Source organism: Sus scrofa, chromosome 16 (genome assembly GCF_054392235.1).
Source record: "Sus scrofa isolate SSC_HxYL_T2T_F1_AM1 chromosome 16, Sscrofa_HxYL_maternal_Yorkshire_Landrace_v2.0, whole genome shotgun sequence".
Taxonomy (NCBI): Eukaryota; Metazoa; Chordata; class Mammalia; order Artiodactyla; family Suidae; genus Sus; species Sus scrofa.
In genome coordinates, this window is record NC_139398.1 from 39,793,836 (window position 1) to 39,816,112 (window position 22,277).

The following is a 22,277-nucleotide window of genomic DNA, read 5'->3' on the forward strand; positions in this document are numbered from 1 at the left end:
ATTACTCGTTGTTCTTAACCTCACACTTGATTTCTTATCCTTATGTAAAAACTGCTAATATTAACTGAAAGAGCATCTTTTGTGTCCAATGAAATAAGCAAGATTAGGTATCTTTTAAGGAGTTCTGGATTCAAGTTAATTATTTGTACCAAAACTTATTGTAAAAAGTGTTTGGCTTACAAAGATTAACATAGAACTGTTTAGGGAATTCCCACTGTGGCACAGTGGGTTAAGAATCTGACCGCAGCAGCTTGGGTCCCTGCAGAGGTGTGGTCAACCCTCAACCCAGGTTAAAGGATCTGGGTTAAAGGATCTGACGTTGCTACAGCTGCGGCATAGGTCAACAGCTGTGGCTTAGATTCAGTCCCTGGCCTGGGAACTGACATATGCCACAGGTGGGTGAGGCCATAAAATTAAATAAAGTAAATAAGGAAATCGGTGAAGATACAATAAATAGGCCAAGTGGAGGCAATAATCAATGAAGTTAGAAATATTTGGTCAAAATACATGCTATTTAAGCTTGTGTACCTGCTAGATGGGCTAAGTCTAACTCTTGAGTTCTGAAGCATCTGGTGCAAAGAGAAAGGGGGAAAAACCCTCAGTTACATTACTTGTGGTTATAAGATTAGGACAAATCAATTGCTTAGGAGCCATTCTTGGTATTAAAATACAGTTTCTCGTAGGAAGTTACTAGGAAATCATTACATGATATAATGAATAATGTCATCTTCCATAATAATAGCGGCATTGTAATACAGTGACAAAGAACAGGAGCTCTGGAGTGGGGCTACTTCTATAATATCCCAGCTCTGCCACTGTGAGGCCTTAATGAAGTTCCTCCACCTCCTGTCAGCTGCTCAGTTTCCTTATCTGTCAAATGAGGATAATAATAGTACTTTGTACAGAGGATTATTTGTGAGGATTAAATGAATTAATGCATGAAGAGCTTAGCATAGAATCTGGCACATAATACTCTAAATATGAATTGCTGTTGGTATCTCCTGGCTCTGTTTCTTATGACCCTCAAATATGGGCAGTTGGCATAACGCTAAAGTGCATTTTGGTAAAATCAGTTTCACCTGGGACAAGATGATTTTGTCTTAACTCATTGGCGTGGTTCAGTCAAAAGATACAATTTAGAATAACTCTAAGAAATAATTGAATTGTTATCCAAAAACATTATTTCACCTAATGAACTTTTAATTAGTTTGGTGATGGAGTTCAAGATAAAACTTTTCTGGAGTTCTCTGGTGGCTCAGCGGGTTAAGGATCTGGTGTTGTCTCTGCTGTGGGTCCGTTTATTGCTATGGTGCAGGTTCAGTCCCTGGCCTGGGAATTTCCACATGCCACAGGTGAGGCAAAAAAATAAAAGATTAAACTTTTCTAACAAGAGCTTGATGTGTATATATTCTCTGATGCTTGGTACCTGGCACATAGTAGGTGCAGTAAACATTTGTGAATGGATGGATGGGTGCATGCCAGTTAAAACCAGGCCAGTGTTCTCCTATAGAAAGAGCTGAGACATGGGTAACAATATAGAGGTATGTTGAAGATATGTACCTAATTAGGTCATTCCTTATCAAAATGAAGTAGACTAGGGGAATATGTGTGGATAGGGCCATACCAGATTTGTGGTTAAATCCTGCATGAGAACTTTCTGAAAACATGTTCTGTGTTGTCGCTTTCCTGCTTACAGTAGTGAGTAGTCTCTCACCCTAGGGGAAGTCCTAAGCAGCAGAACATACTCTATGACAATGGCCCAAGTTGGATTTGGGAGGCATTTAATTGAGATCATGTGTCTAGTCATTGGGTAACAACAACTGGGTACAGCTGTTTTCCCAGGCCTATTTAGAATGTTTTAAAAGATTTATTATTATAAGACTAAAATCCTTGTGGTAATTACAACCATCATTTCTTTTCAATATAAATGTATAGTAAAGTAGCATGTTGAACTGTTTCATAAACCAGTCAGGTGTGCAGTATACTCTGAGTTCTTTGGAAACAGGAAGATAGGAGTATTATATAGTGGCTGTTCATAATTGGCTGTGTATAATGTTATACATTTTAGGAATAAAGCCTACATAATGTATTTGTGGTTAAATCTATTGGTGAAGGCATCTGTATTGAGAAGATTATAACTGTTTTGCACATGCAGAAGGTGAATAAGGTGTTCTCACATTTGCAGTATTCAACAATTTGTAGAGTATTTTGTAAACTTTTTGAATGACACTGAAAAAAAACACTAGGACCTATTTTGTTGAAATTGCATCATTGTTTATTTAAAACTGTATGAGAAGACCCCTGTTACTTGTTAAAAAGCAACAATTGCCTTTTTTTCCTCCCCAGCCTTTTGAGGTGTAATTTGCATATAATATAGTTCGCCCTTTTTAATGTAGAGTTTAAATTTTAATTGTACACAATGGAGTAACTACCACCACAGTCAAGACACTGAAACATTCCTATCACCCTAAGTTTTCTTATGACTCTACATTAACCCTGATTCCCAGTCCCAGCAACCCCGATCTGATTTTTATCACTGTGGTTTATCTTATTTAGAATGTCATATAGGAGTTCCCGTTGTGGCGCAGTGGTTAACGAATCCGACTAGGAACCATGAGGTTGCGGGTTTGGTCCCTGCCCTTGCTCAGTGGGTTAACGATCTGGCGTTGCCGTGAGCTGTGGTGTAGGTTGTAGATGCGGCTCGGATCCCGCGTTGCTGTGGCTCTGGCGTAGGCCGGTGGCTGCAGCTCCGATTAGACCCCTAGCCTGGGAACCTCCATATGCCGCGGGAGCGGCCCAAAGAAATAGCAAAAAGCCAAAAAAAAAAAAAAAAAATGTCATATAAATGGATTCCTGTAGTGTGTGGTCTTTTATGTTTGACTTTTTTCATTTAACATTATCTTTAGAGGTTTGTCCATGTTGTTGTGGGTTCCTTTTTATTGCTGAGTATTATTCCATTATATGGATATGTCACCTTTTGATGGACATTCAGGTTGTTTCCATTTTTTGGCTGTTAACAAAGTGGCTGTGTATATTTGCGTGCAGGTCTTTGGACATATGCTTTTATTTCTCTCAGTAAATACCTAAAAGTGGAATAGCTAGGTTGTATGGTAGATGTGTTTAATTTCTTTTTAAAGAAATTGCCAAACTGTTTTCCAAAGTGACGTACCCTTTTATTTTTTGTAATGTACCATTTTACATTCCAACTTGTAGTGTATGAGAGTTGCAACTGCTCCACAGCCTTACTAATTCTTGGTATGATCAGGCTTTTTCACTTTAGCCAAGTTGGTAGGTATGTAGTGGTTTTAATTTGAATTTCCCTAGTGACTAATGATATTGAGCATTTTTTCATGTGCTTTTTTGCCATCCTTTTATCTTTGGTGAGGTATCTGTTCAAATCTCTGCCCATTTTTTAAATTGGGTTATTGTCAAGAACTGTGACGAGTGTGAGATTTTATCCTATTTCAAGATAATGAGTTGGCCTTCCACGGTTTTATGGGTGCTGGCAGAAGACGTGAAACTCCTGAGTCAGAAAGGACTTTATTTCTCTCACAGCATACTGGGCAGCATGAACTTTATGTTCATGTCAGTTTTTCTTGCCTCCTACCCCCTGTGTCCCATAGGGAATGATGCAGTGGCCTTGGGGTAAGCTATGCTCACAGTGGTTTACATCACAGTTGAGAATTTTGGGGGCTTTAGGAAACCCAAATCTTTTATAATGAACTGTAAGCAAACCTGCCCAGTCTGTGGCCCTAAGTGACCATTTTCTTTATTACTCTGGACATTAAACAAACCTGCCCTCTACTCTGGAGGAAGACAGGCTCAATTTTCTAAGGCCATTTGCTGTACAAACAACCTTGTTTATAAGCCATAGAGAAACAGGAATTCATGTGCAGATGTCTTTGACAATATGCATGTTTCTACACTATTTTAGCCTCCGGTGGGTTTTCCCTTAAGTACACTACTCTGATCACTCTTTTTTGTTGTTGTTTTTGTTTTTGGTCTTTTTGTCTTTTCTAGGGCTGTACCTGCGGCATATGGAGATTCCCAGGCTAGAGGTCTAAATTGGCGCTCTAGCCGCTGGCCTACGCCAGAGCCACAGCAACACGGGATCCGAGCTGCGTCTGCGACCTACACCACAGCTCACAGCAACGCCAGATCCTTAACCCACTGAGCGAGGCCAGGGATTGAACCTGCAACCTCATGGTTGGTTCCCAGTCAGATGCGTTAACCACTGAGCCACAATGGGAACCCCTGACCACTCTTGATTAATCTGACTAATAGGAACTGGGACCTAATCCATTCAATTTTTTTATATACTGGATTTAATTAATACAGCTATCAGCAGACCTCCAAATAGTAGGATGTGGCCACCCTGTGGTGCTAAGCTTGACTATGTACCCACTCCCCTAAGGTCCTACATATACTCAGCCAACTGAACAAATTCCTAGAAAGCCAGGTAGTTTTCTCCTCTAGTTTCTGTGTTGACTTTTCCACTTAGCCCTAAGCATTAATCTTAAGTATAGAAAAATGTTTTAGAAATTGCAGTCTCAGCATTGGTCCACATAGATGAAGTCTACAGTGAGTCTGGCCTCTGTTAAAACCCTGGCCAGTGATATGAGGCTAACATGAATACCTTGCAGAGCCCAAGAGGTGTCATTGATCACATCGTCTTGAGTAAGGCACACATTTTGTACCATCTTTGTATTTAGGTGACTCCCATTGTAGGGAAAACTGCCCATTGAACTTGGATAAATGAGTCACTGATTCCTCCAGGAAGCTCCCCCAAGCCTTATGTAGGAGAGATCTTCACAGCCATCTGAGAACTAAAGTGATGGTGTTTCCCTAAACATTGGATGCTCTTTTCATCCCACCTCAGAGTTGTAAGGCATATTTTTGGGAGAGAAGGACCTTAGTACTTGGCTTCCATACAAAAAGTATAGTCCCAGGAGCACATAGGTTCTTTCGGAAGAACATGCTGTTTATAATTGTTCGTGCCCCCTAAGTGAGACCTTCATCAGGCAGGGGCCCCTTTTCCAGCTCAGAATGATCAGGTCTAGTCCTTGTTTTTGGACGGAATGTCTGAGGGCAAGCAGTTCAATCTGTTCTGTTTATCATGAGCACCTGGATGCCAGCTGAGTGGCTGTCAGCCACCTGACGAACTGATTGCGGCTTTGGAAATGGTAGTGGGCAGACATCTGGTGTTTTGCATGGGACATGCAGGAGCAAGGCCATTCCTTGCTCTTTCCAAAATACTTCTTGGTAAAGTTAATGGAAATGATCAAGTTGTGGTTAGAGCCTTCTGGCACGGGATGACAGATCCAGCAGTCAATTTAAAGTTGCAGCATTTGGGGAGAGCTGCATGAGAGCCTTTTCCTACCTGAAGAAGGCTCTAGGAGCAGTTGTGAAGGACAGAGATTATTAATATCACTTCCTCCCCCATACCTTCTGGAGTCTGAGATGTTCTCTCTCCATGTTCTAGTGTGGTTGCTCTCCCTCCACCGCCACAAAATCAGTGTGTCCCATTCTAGTATCTATATTCACCTCTTTTCCAATCATCTCCCCCCTTACCCAGGCCTTTCATCTGAAATAGTCAGGGACAAAGGCATTTTACAAAACCTAAGAGACCCATTATGTCTCCCACATTGGTTCACAAGGGCCAGTATAAATGTTCTTAGCAAGCAGTATATTCAACCAAGTGCTCATTCTTAGTATCAAAGATGATATCCTTTCAGTAAGAGGATCCAGATGGCTGAACTAGAACTAAGTTTGAATTTGCTAGGCCCACTTTCTACCAAGCTGTCACCTAGAAGAGGCACCAACCAGGCTGTCCCAGGGTTGCCATTAGGTAGAAAGAAAAAGATCTTGTCTAAGAATGGTCAGGGCAGACCCTGATTTTCCACTTAGGTTTTTGTAACTTCCCCCCCAATCCATTTGGCTTGATCGTTACCCAGAAGGCACCCAAAAAGAGGTGATCCTTTTCTGAGGACAGCCAAGTTTGATGATCAAACTGCCTTACTAAAATTTTTTGGACGAAGAGAAAGTGAGGAAAGTAGAGTCAAAAATCTTTTGGAGCCAGTATTTGAGGAAGCTGCCGCAGTACTCTACACTGTCAGTATCTGTGGATAGTAGGGAGCTTAAAAAAGGTCTAACAATACCTTGACTAACAGCCAATTATTGAGTAGCTTTCGATGCATCATTATCAGATTGCAGATGGTCCAGAAAGCTAAACATGACACTGCTTAATCTCAAGAGCCACAGTGGTTTAGCCAGAGCCAACTGATCAGAATGGAACTGCAGCAGTATAACCTGAAAAAGTGCCAATAGTGACAAGGCATCACTGATAGCCCTGAGATGGGGTCAAAGGTCTAGTGTAGTCGGTCTGCCAGAGCAGTCAAAGACAGTGCTCTGTATGATGTGGCTTCCTTCGCTATGAGACAAACAGGGCAACTTTTTGGCATGTGTCACAAGTCTGGCATGAGTTGCAACTTCTACATCAAAAGCATAGGGTCTTTTACTTTCTGCTCAGTCTGTGATGGATATGTCAACGTGTTCAGAATAATGTTGGATGCAGGTGGCAGTGTTGAAAGTCTGGGCAGTGTAGATTGATAAGCAACTTGTTTCCAGTTAGTATCATTAGAAGACAGGCTTTTACCACGGGCATCTAAATCAGTGATTGAGATAGTCCAGTCAACACCTGCTGTTTGTTTCCACAATTGTGTCCCGCATGATGGGTGTCTTTTTTTTTTTTTTTTAAGGGCTGCACCCACAGCATATGGAAGTTCCCAGGCTAGAGGTCCAGTTGGAGCTACAGCTGCCAGCTGACTACGCCACAGTGGCACCTCATTTGCAACCTATACTGCATTTTACAGCAATGCTGGATCCTTAACCCACTGAGCAGGGCCAGGGATCAAACCTGGGTCCTTATGGATACTAGTTGGGTTTGTTACCGCTGAGCCACAACAGGTACGCCAATGTGTGTCCCTTTTTTTTGTTTGTTTTTAGGGTCGCACTCTCAGCATCTGGAAGTTCCCAGGCTAGGGGTCAAATCAGAGTTACAGCTGCCAGCCTATACCACAGCCACAGCAATGCAAAATCTGAGCTGTGACTGTGACCTATACCACATCTTATAGCAATGCTGGATCCTTAACCAACTGAGCGAGGCCAGGGATCAAATCTGCACTCTTCATGGATCCTAGTCTGGTTCGTTACCACTGACCATGACAGGAGCTCCTCCAATGGGTGTCTTTAATCTACCAAGATTTCCAGTTCTCCCAGTCGGCTTGGCTGTTGGAAACAGCCCAAGAATCAGTAAAAATATAACAAGGTTCATTGTGAAGAATGTGGTCCAGAGCAATGAAGACAGACCTGAGTTCTGCCTTCTGAGCAGAGAAAGTATTTTTGGTTTTACAAAGTTGATGCTAAGGCTGAGCATCTGCAGCAGCCCAGTGAATACCATCAGTCTTTAGTGTAGTCAAACCATCAGCAAGGGAGTTCCCATTGTGGCTCAGCATTAACAAACCCAACTAGTTAGTATGTATGAGGATGCAGGTTTAGTCCCTGGCCTTGCTCAGTGGCTTAAGTATCCGGCGTTGATGTGGTGTAGGTCGAAGACTCAGCTCTAATCCTGCATTGCCGTGGCCTAGGCTGGTGGCTACAGCTTTGATTCGACCCCTAGCCTGGGAACTTCCATATGCCGCATGTGCAGCCCTAAAAAAAAAAAAACCATCAGTGAATCAAAGATCCCATTGATCTCTAGTGCCTTTCTTTGGGCAACAGAGTAGGGGAGCAACCACTTTTTCATGTAAAGCCAAGAGACCAACTGCTTTCTTGAATATTACTATTTCTATATGACAGGTGAGGCTTGTTGGGCACATCTTTGCTAGCCGTGAAGTCTTGGTTACAACACTCCGAGATGGCAGTATCAGGCTAAAGAGCCTCAAAGCTTCCATGGATCAGGCATCTGTTTCAGCAAGACCTCATTACTCATTAGCAAGCTAATCCTTTCTTGTCAAAAGGAGTGTACCTTGTAGCCATGTCAAGGAATTCACAAGTCCAAAATCCAGGGAATACCTTTGGGTGGAAATGGAGTCCCTTTGCCAGAAGTTCTAATCTGTACAAGTTATCAGTCACTTGTAACTCAGAGGTTGTCTCTGAAGTAAGAGAATATGCCACAGCTTGGTGGCATATTGGTTCTAGTGCAGTCTGTTGGTTCAAACACCACTTAAAAGATCCTGCTTTACAGATTGGCTGATATGAAGAATTAGGAAATAGAATGCACAAGAGAGGCACATACTGTCTCTAGTACCTAAAAAGTCCAGTAAGATGATGGGCCCCATTTTGGTGGGAAGAGAGTGAAGAAGAATTAGTAGTCTTTCTTTTGCTCCTGGAGGAATTGAGTGTTGTGAATCTACTTATCTAGTCCCAAGAAACTACTTGGTGAGCAGGCCTCTGAATTTTGTTGGGATTTATCAGCAAACTGCTGGTAGTGGTGTCATAACACTGCAGTCAGGGCCTTTGAGCCTGAGACTTCAGGCGTACCAGTCAACAGGATATCAACAATATAGTGTCAATTTTAAATGTCAAAAGATAGAGGCACTTGATGGATTTCCCGAGGTGGTGCAGCAGGAACGAATCCGACTAGGAACCATGAGGTTGCCAGTTCCATCCCTGGCCTTGCTCAGTGGGTTAAGGATCTGGTGTTGCCATGAGCTGTGGTGTAGGTTGCAGACATGGCTTGCATCTGGCATTGCTGTGGTGTAGGTCAGCAGCTGTAGCTCTGATTGGACCCCTAGCCTGGGAGTCTCCATGTGCTGTGGGCGTGGCCCTAAAAGAGACAAAAAGCCAAAAAAAAAAAAAAAAAAAGTAGAGACACTTGTGCTAAATCCTGACCTGCATTAGCTACTGGTGGCTAATGTTAGGGGAGTTTATTCCAGTAGCTCTCTATTCCACATGTGGCTCTTCCCAATTGGGATGTATCATCTGTGGTACTTAGGGGATGGGGAAATATAAAAGCACACACTACACTAATCCCTGCTGTATATTCAGATGTTAAAGCAACAGCAATATGTAAGGTTAGCTCCACCAACAGATGAGGGCAGCCTCCCTTTCCTGCTGTAAACCTTGTCAGTTGGGTGCAAGTGTGCCTGCTGTCTCTGGAACCCGATGGAATGGTGAGTTGGACACCTGAAAAAAGAGTCCAGAACCAAAGCTGTCAATTCACAAAATACACAGAAATACAAGAGACTTACAGAGAATTGTCTCCCAATAGTTGTCCTAACAGATTGAGTTTATTGAATTCTAAGAATTCTTTTTATATTCTTTGACAAATATTTGCAAATATTTTCTCTTGGTCTGTGGCTTGCTTGCCTTTCTTCTGTTAACTGTATTTCAAAGGACAAAGTTTTAAATTTTGATGAAATCCATTTTATCAATTTTTTTTTTTTTTGTCTTTTTTTGTGATTTTCTTTGGGCCGCTCCTGCGGCATATGGAGGTTCCCAGGCTAGAAGTCGAATCGGAGCTGTAGCCACTGGCCTACGCCAGAGCCACAGCAACTCAGGATCTGAGCCGCATCTGCAATCTACACCACAGCCCACAGCAACGCCGGATCCTTAACCCATGAACAAGGCCAGGGATCAAACCCACAACCTCATGGTTCCTAGTTGGATTCGTTAACCACTGAGCCACGACGGGAGTTCCCATTTTATCAATTTTTGCTGTTAAAGTTTCTGCTTTCTCTTTGTTACTTAAGAAATCTTTCAGTGTTAGAGGGGTCAAGGATTTATTTTTCCTAAATAAGTGACAGTTGTTCCAACACCACTGTTTAATCTTTTCTCCATTAAATTACTTTGGAACCTTTTTTCAAAAGTCAGTTGTGCAGAGTTCCCTGGTGACCTAGCAGTTAAGGATTCGATGTTGTCACTGCTGTGGCTCAAGCTTGATCCCAGGCCCCAGTAACTTCCACATGCTGCACAGGTGTGGCTCCCTCCCCACTTCTTCCTTCCCAAAAGTCTCTTGAGTATATAAGTATGAATCTGTTTCTGGACTTTATTCTGCATCATTTATCTCCAAATCTATCCTTTCACCAATATAACATGGTCTTAATTTACTGTAGTTTTACAGTGAGTATAAGTCTTGAATCTTGTTTTCTGCCTTTCCATATAAATTTTATTATCAGCTTATCAGTTTCTTCTAGAAAGCCTGGTAGGATTTTGATTGATCTTACAGATTTTCTTTAATACATTGTGTATTTCAGGAACAAAGAAAACTCAGCTCCGCTAGAGGAAAATACCACAGGAAAAAGTGAAGCAAAAAAAAGAAAGATTGCAGAAACTTCAAATGTTATCACTGAGTCGTTGCCATCTGCAGAATCTGAACCTGTTGAAATTGAGGTGGAGATTGCTGAAGGCACAATCGAAGTGGAAGATGAAGGCATCGAGACATTAGAGGAAGTGGCTTCTGCCAAGCAGTCCATAAAGTACATTCAGAGCACAGGTTCCTCTGATGATTCTGCTCTGGCACTCTTGGCGGATATTACCAGCAAGTACCGTCAAGGTGATAGAAAAGGGCAGATTAAAGAAGATGGCTGTGCATCTGACCCCACAAGCAAACAGGTAGAAGGTATTGAAATTGTGGAACTTCAGCTGTCACATGTGAAGGACTTATTCCATTGTGAGAAATGTAACCGTTCATTTAAATTGTTTTACCATTTTAAGGAACACATGAAATCACACTCCACTGAGAGTTTCAAGTGTGAAATATGCAATAAAAGGTATCTTCGGGAGAGCGCATGGAAACAGCACCTCAATTGTTACCACCTTGAAGAAGGTGGAGTCAGTAAGAAGCAAAGAACTGGGAAGAAAATTCACATATGTCAGTACTGTGAGAAACAGTTTGACCACTTTGGACATTTTAAAGAGCATCTTCGAAAACATACAGGTAATTTAGTAAATGCTTTATGTTAAAATGTATTTTTTCCACATTCACTCCAAACTAAGTGTTTAAATCTTTTTTTTTTAAATTAGCATCACAGAACCCATTTCCTGTATTTCTTAATGTGCAGGCTGAGTACACAGTGTTTTTTATAACATGAGTTTGTTGAAATATTGATGCTTTAAGAGCAAAATCAGGAGTTCCCGTTGTGGCTCAGTGGCTAACAAATCCGACTAGAAACCATGAGGTTGTGGGTTCAATCCCTGGCCTTGCTCAGTGGGTTAAGGATCTGGCATTGCCGTGAGCTGTGGTGTAGGTTACAGATGCGGCTCAGATGTGGCGTTGCTGTGGCTGTGGCATAGGCTGGCAGCTGTAGCTTCTGATTAGACCCTTAGCCTGGGAACCTCCATATACCATGGGTGCGGGCCTCAAAAAAAAAAAAAAAAAGCAAAGTCAGTATTAACTTTGAAAGCAGTTGTCATTCTTTTTTTTGGTCTTTTGTCTTTCTAGGCCACACTCGTGGCATGTGGAGGTTCCCAGGCTAGGAGTCCAAATTGGAGCTGTTGCTGCCAGCCTATGCCAGATCCATAGCAACGCCAGATCTGAGCCACATCTGCAGGCTATACCACAGCCCACGGCAATGCTGGATCCTTAACCTACTGAGTGAGGCCAGGGATGGAACCCACAACCTCATCGTTCCTAGTTGGATTCATTTCCGCTGCACTAAGATGGGAACTCCACTGTTGTCATTCTTAAACCTTGCCAATTTTTATGTTTTATAAAAAAGTTCGTTTATTAAGAGTCATAAATTACAAAATTTTAATTATAATGAAACTATATTCTTTTTTATTTTTTCTGCCTCAACATATCACCTAGATGGGTTCATACAAACAGTCCTGAACATGTTTCTACCTTTGCATACATTTGGTCATCTGTTTTCACCTGGTAGATAGGTAAGCAGTATGTGTCCATCTTCCTTATCTCTCCAAGGGCAGAATGTCAGGACTGGTGGACAGCCAGGGTGATGAGAAGTCTAAGTACTCCGTACTCTCTGAGGAGCCATCCCAGATAGGAGGGACATGTCCCAGGGATTCTACCTTAGAGCATCTGGCCCTTCTAGTTCTCCATCTGTCCCCATACCTTTTTTTCTCCCTGTCAGATTCCCTGTCCATGCTTTCCCTAAGCTTTCTTTGTTAGGACTCCTATGCCATAGCCATGAGTTACCAATGACTTGGAATCTTAGGAAGTCCCTAAACCCACTATAACAAAAGTGTGGGAAAAGCAGTTGCTACAGACTGCTAAGTGTGAGACTTCTGGACACTTGTTCCCAAGATCTTATTATATGAGATGGTTATTGCTGTTTAGATTGTTAATATAGTAAATACAATAGTTATCCTACACTATTCAGAAACTCTTTCATCCTGGAGTTTAGGGAACTTTGGAGAAAATTTTTTATAGATCCTTTGCTGTCCACAGTTGCTTGCTCTACTTGAAACTGAGAAACTAGATAGATTCAAATAATGTGGTATTACTCACTGTTTAAACTCTTGGTACCAGTAATCAAGAACTGGATCAGTAATGAATAGCAAGGGAATCTCATAATTTACTTAAGCCTCAGCATGGGTTTAGAAGGCTTTAAGTTACTAGTTTGTGTAACTAATAGGTGTTTATGAAATCTTTGGGGGAAATGCTCTCTGGTTTTTAAATATTGTGTGTATAGTCAATTTGGAAACTGCCTATAGTTTTCAGTCCTTAAAAAGCAAGTAATCATCTATGTAATTGGTCTCTTGATGAAACCGTTTGTGGTAACTGTGAATTAGTTTTGCAAAAGCATTGATATAACCAGCAGCATATTGAATTACTAAATAAATGTTACTTGGTAACCAGCACACTTTGATAGGAGTATCTAGTATCCCAACAAATAATCACTTTTATATTATTTCTTAGCATTGCAAAAGTAGAAGCAATGTCTCTCTTACCCAGAATATTACCTAGTGACTTAACCTGTTTGAAAATGGGACAGCACACCATTTTGGAAGTTTTAAAATACGCTTTCCAAGTCCTACACATTGTATCTTAGATCGAACAACAAAGTATAGAGCTAAAGTGTAATGTGTTGTCTTTGGTCTTTGCTCTCAAAATGATATGAGATAACTTTAATTAAGTAGTTGTCACAAATTACAGAACCAGATGCCCTTTGGAGGAACAGTTTAGCACAGAAACTAAATTTTGTCTTTTTTTATCCTCAGCCAATTATTGTATGAGTAATTAGTGACAAGATGGTTACATATGTGATCAATGACTTAATTCATGAGGTGCCTAATAGCTTTTGTGTTTATGGTAATAAAGAGAAGATCATTTTTTGCTCCTAACTAAGTATAAAGGCAAACAGTCCTGTTCCTATTTTCTACTCTCAAAATAGACATAATACATGCCCCTCAGTTTCATATTTTGCATACTTCTATTTAGTGCTTTGGTTTCTGATGTTTTTAAAGCATGCCCTATAATGTATGGCTTGATTTGCAAGATATTGGCTGTTACTTGTCACTGAATTATTTTGTTTACACTTGGAAAATAGTGATGATAATGCTAGCCTGCATTGTCCTCATAGGTTGTGGAGATAAATTTTAGAGTCTGTGTGCCTTCAAGGAGCTCAAAGTTATGTTGAGGGAGATAGGTAGGCATAATGAAAGTGTGACAGGCTAAGTGCTGATAGAGGTAAGCACAGACTCTGATGGGAATGCCTGCTTGTGCTGTTCATGATGAAAGAGACAAGGATAGCTTCCCAGAGGGTTTATTTTACAGCTCCCAAAGGAAAAGGAGTTAGCCCTGCGATGAGCATTCTAGGTAAAAGAAACGAAACATTGACAGACATATTGGAGAGAGAAGTAGTAACTCATTTTAGGCACTTGCTAGAAGTTTATTATGACTGGAGGATTGGGTCCAAGTAGAGAGAGGAATGCCAGGAGATGCAGCTGAAGGCTTGGGAAGGGCTGACCACACATGTGTCATGCACTTAGGCATCATGGACAATCTACCAAGGGTTCAGGGACAAGAGAGAAAGTGATGGGAGATGAAGCTAAGTTAAGATTTATGCTTTTATACTTACTTTCATAAGTGCTTTAAATGAGTTGAGATTTTATCTTGAGAGACTCTGGGTCACTTTAAAGAAATTTAAGCCAGGGAGATTTCTGACTAGATTTATGTTTTAGATAGCTGGCAGGATAGATTAGAGTGGGGTAAAACCTACTGGGTCTAATTAGGAAGCTCAGAGTAATCTAAACAAGAATAAGGAGTTGAATAAAGGCAGTAATAGTGGAAAAGGGTGGGAGATGTAACAGTAGGCAGAATCAATAGGATTTGGGTAATTGGTGAGATGTAAGGATAAAAGAGAAGGTGACTCCCAGCTTTCTGATTTTGTTGCCTCTATGATTGGCAGTTACTATTTTAGGAAGAAAAATGTAGAAACGTAAGATTGGGTGAGGGGGAGATCAGATATATTGACAAATATACCTGTGGGACACCCAGTGTGAAAGAGAACCTAAAGGTGATATGTAACCATGTTTTCAAGTAATTGTTCCCTAGTTTCCCAGAGGAGTAGTGTGAAATTATAGGAAAAAATGTGGGTCCAGAAACCAAAATTAGTTTTAAGCTCCAGTTCTGACATTTATCAGCAAGGTGAACTTGACTGGTGTCTTTATCTTTGGCCCTCTTTCCTTATCTCCGTAAGTAATAATAATCACACCTATGTTACAGGGTTGTGACAAATAAGAGAAAATGATAAAAGCACTTTAATTATACTTTACATGATAGAAAGGAAAGACGTCAATCTTTTACTATTTCTAGATTTTATTGGGCTTATTAAACCAATTTTTAAAATAGTAGAAGCTCAGGAGTTCCATTGTGGCAGTGATAAACAAACCTAACTAGTATCCATGAGGATGTGGATTCCATCCCTGGCCTCACTCAGTGGGTTAAGGATCTGGTGTTGTGGTTATCTGTGGTGTAGGTTATGGCTTGGATCCTGTGTTGCAGTGGCATGAGCCGGCAGCTCCAGCTCTGATTTGACCCCCAGCCTAGGAACTTCCATATGCTGCAGGTACAGCCCTAAAAAGGAGCAAAAAAAGTAGAAGTTCAAATGACATACAGTGAAAAGTGAATCTCTTTTGAAGTTCGGTTGTGGTGCAGCAGAAACAAATCCGACTAGGGACCATGAGGTTGCAGTTTCAATCCCTGGCCTCTCTCAGTGGGTTAAGGATCTGGCATTGCCGTGAGTTGTGTAGGTCACAGATGTGGCTCAGATCTGGTGTTGCTGTGGCTGTGGTGTAGCCCGGCAGCGGTAGCTCCAATTGGACCCCTAGGCTGGGAACCTCCATATGCCTTGGGTGCAGCCCTAAAAAGCAAAAAACAAAAAACAAAAAACAAAAAAACTCATTGCAATTCTCCCTTAAATTTTAAAAATGAAAAAAAAAATAGATATAAAAAAGTTAATCTCTTTCCTACTAAAGTAGACCTCCATAGAAGCAACTACTACCATTGTTTTATTTATCCTTCCAGATATATTATTTGCATTTTCAAATACCATTAAACAACACACAACAGAACTTTTTTTTTTTTAAAGGAGCAGCAGCATACAGTACAATGTTACGCCATTTAATTTATCTTGAACTCTCTTTAATATGTGAAACTTAATGAATCTACTTGATTTTTTTCACTGTGGCTGCATGGTATTTCATTGTATAGGTATGCCAGAATTTATTTAACCACTCCCATTGTTATACTTTTAAGTTGTTACTAGTCTTGCTATTGCAAATTATACTACAGTAAACATACCTGTTCATAATCTTTGTGTACATATTCAGGTAACTTAATTTTTGACAGAATTGCCAAGTCAAAGAATATGTGCATTTGAAATCTTGGCAAATATTATCAAACTGCTGTTTAAAGAGGCTATTGCCGGGAGTTCCCATTGTGGCTTGGTGGGTTATGAACCCAACTAGCATCCATGAAAATATGGGTTTGATCCCTAGCCTCACTCAGTGGGTTAAGGATCCAGCATTGCTGTGAGCTGTGGTGTAGGTCGCAGACACCGCTTGGATCCTGCTTTGCCATGGCTGCGGCTCCTACTTGACCCCTAACCTGGGAACTTCCATATGTCGCAGGTGTGGCCCTAAAAAAGCAAAAAACAAAAATAAAAAATAAAGAGGCTATTGCCAGTTTCTATTTGTAGGTTTCGTTTATAGTGAAAGATCATACACTATTAAAACCATTCTAGTTAGCAGTATTTGGGGAGTTGTAAAGGAGTTTCTATACTGACAATAATTCTAAGTGATTAGGTGTTCTCTCTCAAATTAATTTTTTCATCTCATGAAAATTGTACAAAAAGTAAGCTATAGTTGTTTTGTCAGGGAAAAAGTACAGCTGAGCGTTACTTGACTGTTCCACATAAGTGTAAGGGTTAGTCCAGGACCTGATCATCACTGAGGCTCCCCCTCTGAAATCTTAGTCCTGTTCTCTGCAGACATCATCCTGTTTGTGGAATTTTCTCACTGCTTTTCTTACTCTGACTGTTGGACTCTAACCCATTTAGCCTTCCTGTCCTTCCATATCTCTTTCCACCTAGTTTATTGCTCCACTTCTGACTTTATCTTGTCCTTATTGTGTACAACTTGAGTCACTTACACTGTAACCACATTCCCTTGGCTTTTGAACCTACATCCTGGAATTACTGGAGTCATTTACTTCTGCTCCCTGCTGAGCACTACTGGAAAAAATTCTTAATTAGACCTTAAATTAAGCCTTTTGGTGTCTGATTTATATCTTTTCTTTCCTAATTGCTATTCTAGACCATCAGTGCAGCACTCAAGACCCCTGCTCACACCCCATCCCACCCCAGCAGGTGATGTATCTATGTGACTTCCTACCCCCAGCTTAGCTGTGGGGTAAACTTCCTACTTTGTCTCCTCCTCTTCTACTACAGAGAAAGATATTTCCCTTTTTTTCAAGGCCAGTCCTGAATCCCACCGCTTGATGTCTCTTCTAGGACCATGTTTCATTTGTCATTCCTGCTACTCTGTCCTTGTCCCACAGCAAATAAGTAATGACTCTCCTCTGCTTAAAGAACCTCTTATTGACCTGTCCCCCTCTAGTCAGCTCTTTATTTCCAGGCTTTCGTGAAAGAATTTCTGTCCTGATTGTCTTCATTGACTTGCCTCTTGCACACTCTCCCTCATCCCACTGTAGTCTGGCTTCTGATTCCACCACTACAGTTATTAGAATCCCCTGTTATGCTACCAGACATTTCTGTTCAGTCTGGCACTGTTTATGACCTCATCTTCCTGAAATTTCTTTAATTTTCCTCAGTGTTCTTTCCTTCTACTTCTGCTTATTCTCTGTTTTCTTTGCTCATCTCATCTACTGCAGTTTTAACTGGATAGTTCATTGGATTCTGACCTTGATTTTGTTATCGCATAACATAGAGTTTCATCCACATTAAAGATTTTATTACCACCTAAAGTATCTTTTATCTGTATTATCAGTCCACCTTCTCTTCAGGGTGTCCGTCTACTGGACTGTCTACCAGACTTTTCCATTATTCTGGTTGGTATTCTAAGCCAGAGATCTGGAGTCAGTATGATACCTCCCTCCTTACTCCTCACCTGCCATGCTGTTTTAATTTTACACTCTGTATCTCTGCTAGAATAAACGTTCTTTTTTGTCCTTCTTTCATTCCATTCCAGGCAGAATTAACCACTTCTTCTCTGTGCTGCTGCAGTCCCATTGCCCCCTCCTCTGTAACAGGCCTTCTGTGGGGCATTGCATTTGTTTGTGTTCATGTATTTCACCTTCTTGAAATAGTCTGGCCTCTGATAATAAAGTTTTTTAAAATAAGGATAGTTTATCTTCATCACCTAGCACATCATCTGGCAACACAGTAAGTGCTCAAAAAAAAAAAAAAAAAAATGTGCAGCAGGGAGAGTGATTCATGTTCCTGAAAAGGAAATTGATCTTGATTTTTATCTAAGGGAAAATGTTTAATTTTTTAAGAAATGCAAAAACATGGAACAGCAGTTAGATCCAAATTTTATTTCTTCACCAGGGCACAGATACAATTATAAGAATCATTTAAAACTTACTATTTCTACCTCTTAGAAGTCTTTTGGTTGTGGTGGAAACATCTGAGATAGAAATTCTAATCTTCCTTTCAAGAGATGCTATTTGAATTAACCAAAAAGAAAAAACTTTTGCACTCAAGAGGTGCTATTTGAAATAACCAAAAAGAAAAGACTTTTTGCATTGTTTTTCTTATTTGTGTGTGTGTGTGTGTGTGTGTAGATATATATATATATATATATTTTTTTTTTTTTTTGTATTCTAACAGGTGAAAAACCTTTTGAATGTCCAAATTGTCATGAACGATTTGCTAGAAATAGCACCCTCAAATGTCACCTGACTGCATGCCAAACTGGAGTGGGGGCAAAAAAGGGAAGAAAGAAGCTTTATGAATGTCAGGTATGTGTGGGTGTATTCTGTCCTTAGCAAAGGAGTCTGTGTTTGAAATCATTAAAAGTGAAGGTAACAAGGGACAAAGGCATAGAGCTGACAGGTTAGGAGGAAATAAGAGTAAAGAACATATATCATTGTCTTGCTTTTTATAAGGAGGATTAGAATTGGTTTTTGTTTGTTGTCTTTTTGTCTTTTCTAGGGTTGCACCCTCGGCATATGGAGGTTCCCAGGCTAGGGGTCGAATCCGAGCTGTAGCCACCGGCCTACACTGCAGCCACAGCAACTCAGGATCCGAGCCGCATCTGCGACCTACACCACAACTCATGGCAATGCCGGATCCTTAACCCACTGAGCAAGGGCAGGGATTGAACCCGCAACCTCATCGTTCCTAGTGGGATTCGTTAACCACTGAGCCACGACGGGAACTCCTCTTTGTTTGTTTTTTGTCTTTTTGCCATTTCTTGAGCCACTCCTGTGGCATACGGGAGGTTCCCAGGCTAGGGGTCTCATCAGAGCTGTAGCTACCGGCCTGCACCAGAGCCATAGCAACACAGGATCTGAGCTGCGTCTGTGACCTACACCACAGCTCATGGCAACGCCAGATCGTTAACCCACTGAGCAAGGGCAGGGATCGAACCCGCAACCTCATGGTTCCTAGTCGGATTAATTAACCATTGCGCCACGACGGGAACTCCCTCCTGTTTGTTTTTTAAACCCAACCCTGGATGATACCAGTGTCAATAAAATTATGTCCTAAATAACAAGTAGTTTGAAACTGGCTCTTCTTAACCAAGAGCAATCATTAGAATTCAGAGGTAAATCTAGATTTAGAAGGTAGACCAGCTGTGATTGTTGTTCTTCCTGATTAGTGTGTATTTATCCCAAATGGTTAAATAGTTCTAAATATTGATTATCATGGAAGAAGTTATAATAGCATTACTTTATATTCCTAGAATGTATGAAAATAAACAGTGAAGACAGTATTAAAATGTTTTCCAAAAACGACTTAAGTTGTTAGCTGCATCAGCTGAAAGACCAAATAAAAGAATTAGGAAACCCATTAGATTAGACCATATTATAAATGTCATGTTTACATTTTCAGGAAAATCTTGAATATTTTCCTTACAGAGAATAAGTGCATCCATATTTCCTTCAGTTTGAATATAAATGTTAACGCCAAATGTTTGGTTATTTCAGGTCTGTAACAGTGTGTTTAACAGCTGGGACCAGTTTAAAGATCACTTGGTAATACACACTGGAGATAAACCCAACCATTGTACTTTGTGTGACTTGTGGTTTATGCAAGGAAATGAATTAAGGAGACATCTCAGTGATATTCATAATATTTCAGAGCGTCTAGTAACCGAAGAATTTCTTTCAGTAGAAACACGTGTACAAACTGAACCTGTGACATCAATGACTATTATAGAACAAGTTGGGAAGGTGCATGTGTTACCTTTGCTTCAGGTTCAGGTGGATTCAGCACAAGTGACTGTGGAACAGGTTCATCCGGATCTGCTCCAGGACAGCCAAGTGCAGGATTCACATATGAGTGAGCTTCCAGAGCAGGTCCAAGTAAGTTATCTAGAAGTGGGTCGAATCCAGACTGAAGAAGGTACTGAAGTACATGTAGAGGAGCTGCATGTTGAACGGGTAAATCAGATGCCAATGGAAGTACAAACTGAGCTTCTAGAAGCAGACTTGGATCAAGTGACTCCTGAAATCATGAACCAGGAGGAGAGAGAGCCTACCCAAGCAGATGCTGCTGAGGCTGCCAGAGAAGATCACGAAGATGCTGAGGGTTTAGAGACCAAATCAACAGTGGATTCCCAAGCTGAAAAGGCAGGAAATGAGAACAGAACACCTATGCCGGTTTTAGAATGAAATAACGAATATATTTTTAAATATGTGTTGGGTTTTTGAACTGATGATGGGCAGTGTGACTGTCCTTAAGCTAACAGATGCGTGGACCAAAGTTAAACTCTCCTGTTGTGCTGACCTGTTTTTGTTGAAACAGACTGGTTTTCTTCTACTTAGTGCCACAGAGGAGGGATCTTTCCCATAAGTGAGTGGGAAGCTTTGAGAAGTATATTTCTGGAAAACTTAAATGGATTATATTCTTATTATATAGTTGGGTACGAATGTATCTATTTTCGTTGTGGTAAGGGTTCTCCCTTTTCTTTCCCAGGTCATGTCCTTCCTCAAGTTTTTTTTTTTTCATGTTGTAAAATCAAACAGTAAAATCATTAGGATACATAAACGTGTATTCTAATGCATGTTAGAAAATTTGAATATATAGGAAACAAGGCTGCATGAAGAAAAGTGCATTGTAACTGTGCAGTTAAAAATTTTGGCTTCTGGCTTTCTTTTGTTAGAACAACGTTCTTGTCTACCCTGATAGTCACAGATGTCATCGCTGCAACAGAAACAGAGTGGTGGCAAATTTCTAGAATGTTTAAAAAAAAAAAAAAAAAACCACACACACATGTGCCTTTTCAGAACCAACTAAACTTCTATAAAGCATTTCTGGTTCTTTCAAAGTTTGTGTTGTAAGGAGCAATGTAGTTGATGGCTATAGTACTTTATATTTTTGCTTATAATGACAACCAATTCTTTTTCACTTGTTAGGTTGAGAAGTTTCATTTAGTGGCAGCTGAAGGGCCATTTTCAATTGGGAAAATTCATTTATATCTGTGGTAAACTTTATTTTGATGAAAAGTTGCACTAGTATTTTACCACCAGATGAAAAAAAGATGAGCATCATTTAAAAATTAATGTATTTAAAGTACAGAGAAAAACATGTATATAATATATCAGGCTTTGTTTTGAATGACTCTTTTGTCCCCAATCCTTAATGTAAAGATCTTGTGCTATAACTTTTAAAGCCATACAAATAAGAGTGCTAAACTGTGGACTTAAAAGTAGGTGTGTAAATATTTTTAATCAGTATTACTTGGAAAATAAAATATAACAACCACATAAAATCAATATGCTATTTTCTTTACCTGTTAAATATTGGGATATATTTACATTTTTAAAGTAAACTTTAAAATTATGTGTTCATGACTCTTTTTTTTTTTTTTAACTTACCAGAATGGAAGTTGGTTAGTGGTCAAAGATGTCTTCTCATCTGTATTAACATAACTGATACATGAGTTGAGCTATAAAACTGTCCATATACACTTCCAGTCCTCAAAAATCAGTTCAAAAGAAAGGAAGGAAGAAGAGAGTGTCATTTGCAACTCTGCATGGTGGGACACAATAGCCAATGGAATTTTAGTAGAGCCTGTTTTAAAAATACTTTGTACATGTACTAGTGTGTTAAATTTAAAAGAGATCAATTCAGGAGTTCCCATTGTGGCGCAGTGGTTAATGAATCCGACTGAGAACCATGAGGTTGCAAGTTTGATCCCTGGCCTTGCTCAGTGGGTTAAGGATCTGGCGTTGCCATGAGCTGTGGTGTAGGTTGCAGACGTGGCTTGGATCCTGCGTTGCTGTGGCTCTGGCATAGGCCGGCAGCAACAGCTCCGAGTAGACCCCTAGCCTGGGAACCTCCATATGCCGCAGGTGCAGCACTAGAAAGGCAAAAATAAAAAAATATATAAAAAATAAATAAATGAAAATAAAAGATCAATTCACCTTTTGGTAATGCTGATGTTGTAGTATCACATTTATGACATGTACTTCCCACAGGTGGAGAAGTCACAGATTTAGCGATAACAGGAATTAGAAGGTTTTTATTTTGGGATCAGAGTATATGAACATTTCCAGGTCTGTTCTCTTAACAATTCGGTACCTACTGCAGAGCTTACATTTTTATATATGTATATTTTTTCCT

General features: G+C 40.3%; 1 protein-coding gene across 26 annotated transcripts in view; it reads left to right on the forward strand.

Annotated features, from left to right (window-relative positions):
• ZBTB35 (zinc finger and BTB domain containing 35) overlaps positions 1-21,502 on the forward strand; it is a 32,958-nt gene extending 11,456 nt beyond the window's left edge. For 6 of the 26 annotated variants that reach the window (XM_021076677.2, XM_085002180.1, XM_021076676.2 and 3 more), the window contains 4 exons: positions 10,257-10,614; positions 10,717-10,939; positions 18,315-18,445; positions 19,637-21,502. In XM_021076677.2, the coding sequence (XP_020932336.1) occupies positions 10,257-10,614; positions 10,717-10,939; positions 18,315-18,445; positions 19,637-20,323 (1,399 nt within the window). In that variant the 3' untranslated portion in view covers positions 20,324-21,502. Of the gene's footprint in view, positions 1-10,256; positions 10,940-11,809; positions 11,887-16,779; positions 16,946-18,314; positions 18,446-19,636 lie in introns of those variants that run through there. The other 20 variants (XM_021076672.2, XM_021076674.2, XM_021076671.2 and 17 more) reach the window with 11 other exon arrangements.
• Positions 21,503-22,277: the final 775 nt, after the last annotated feature.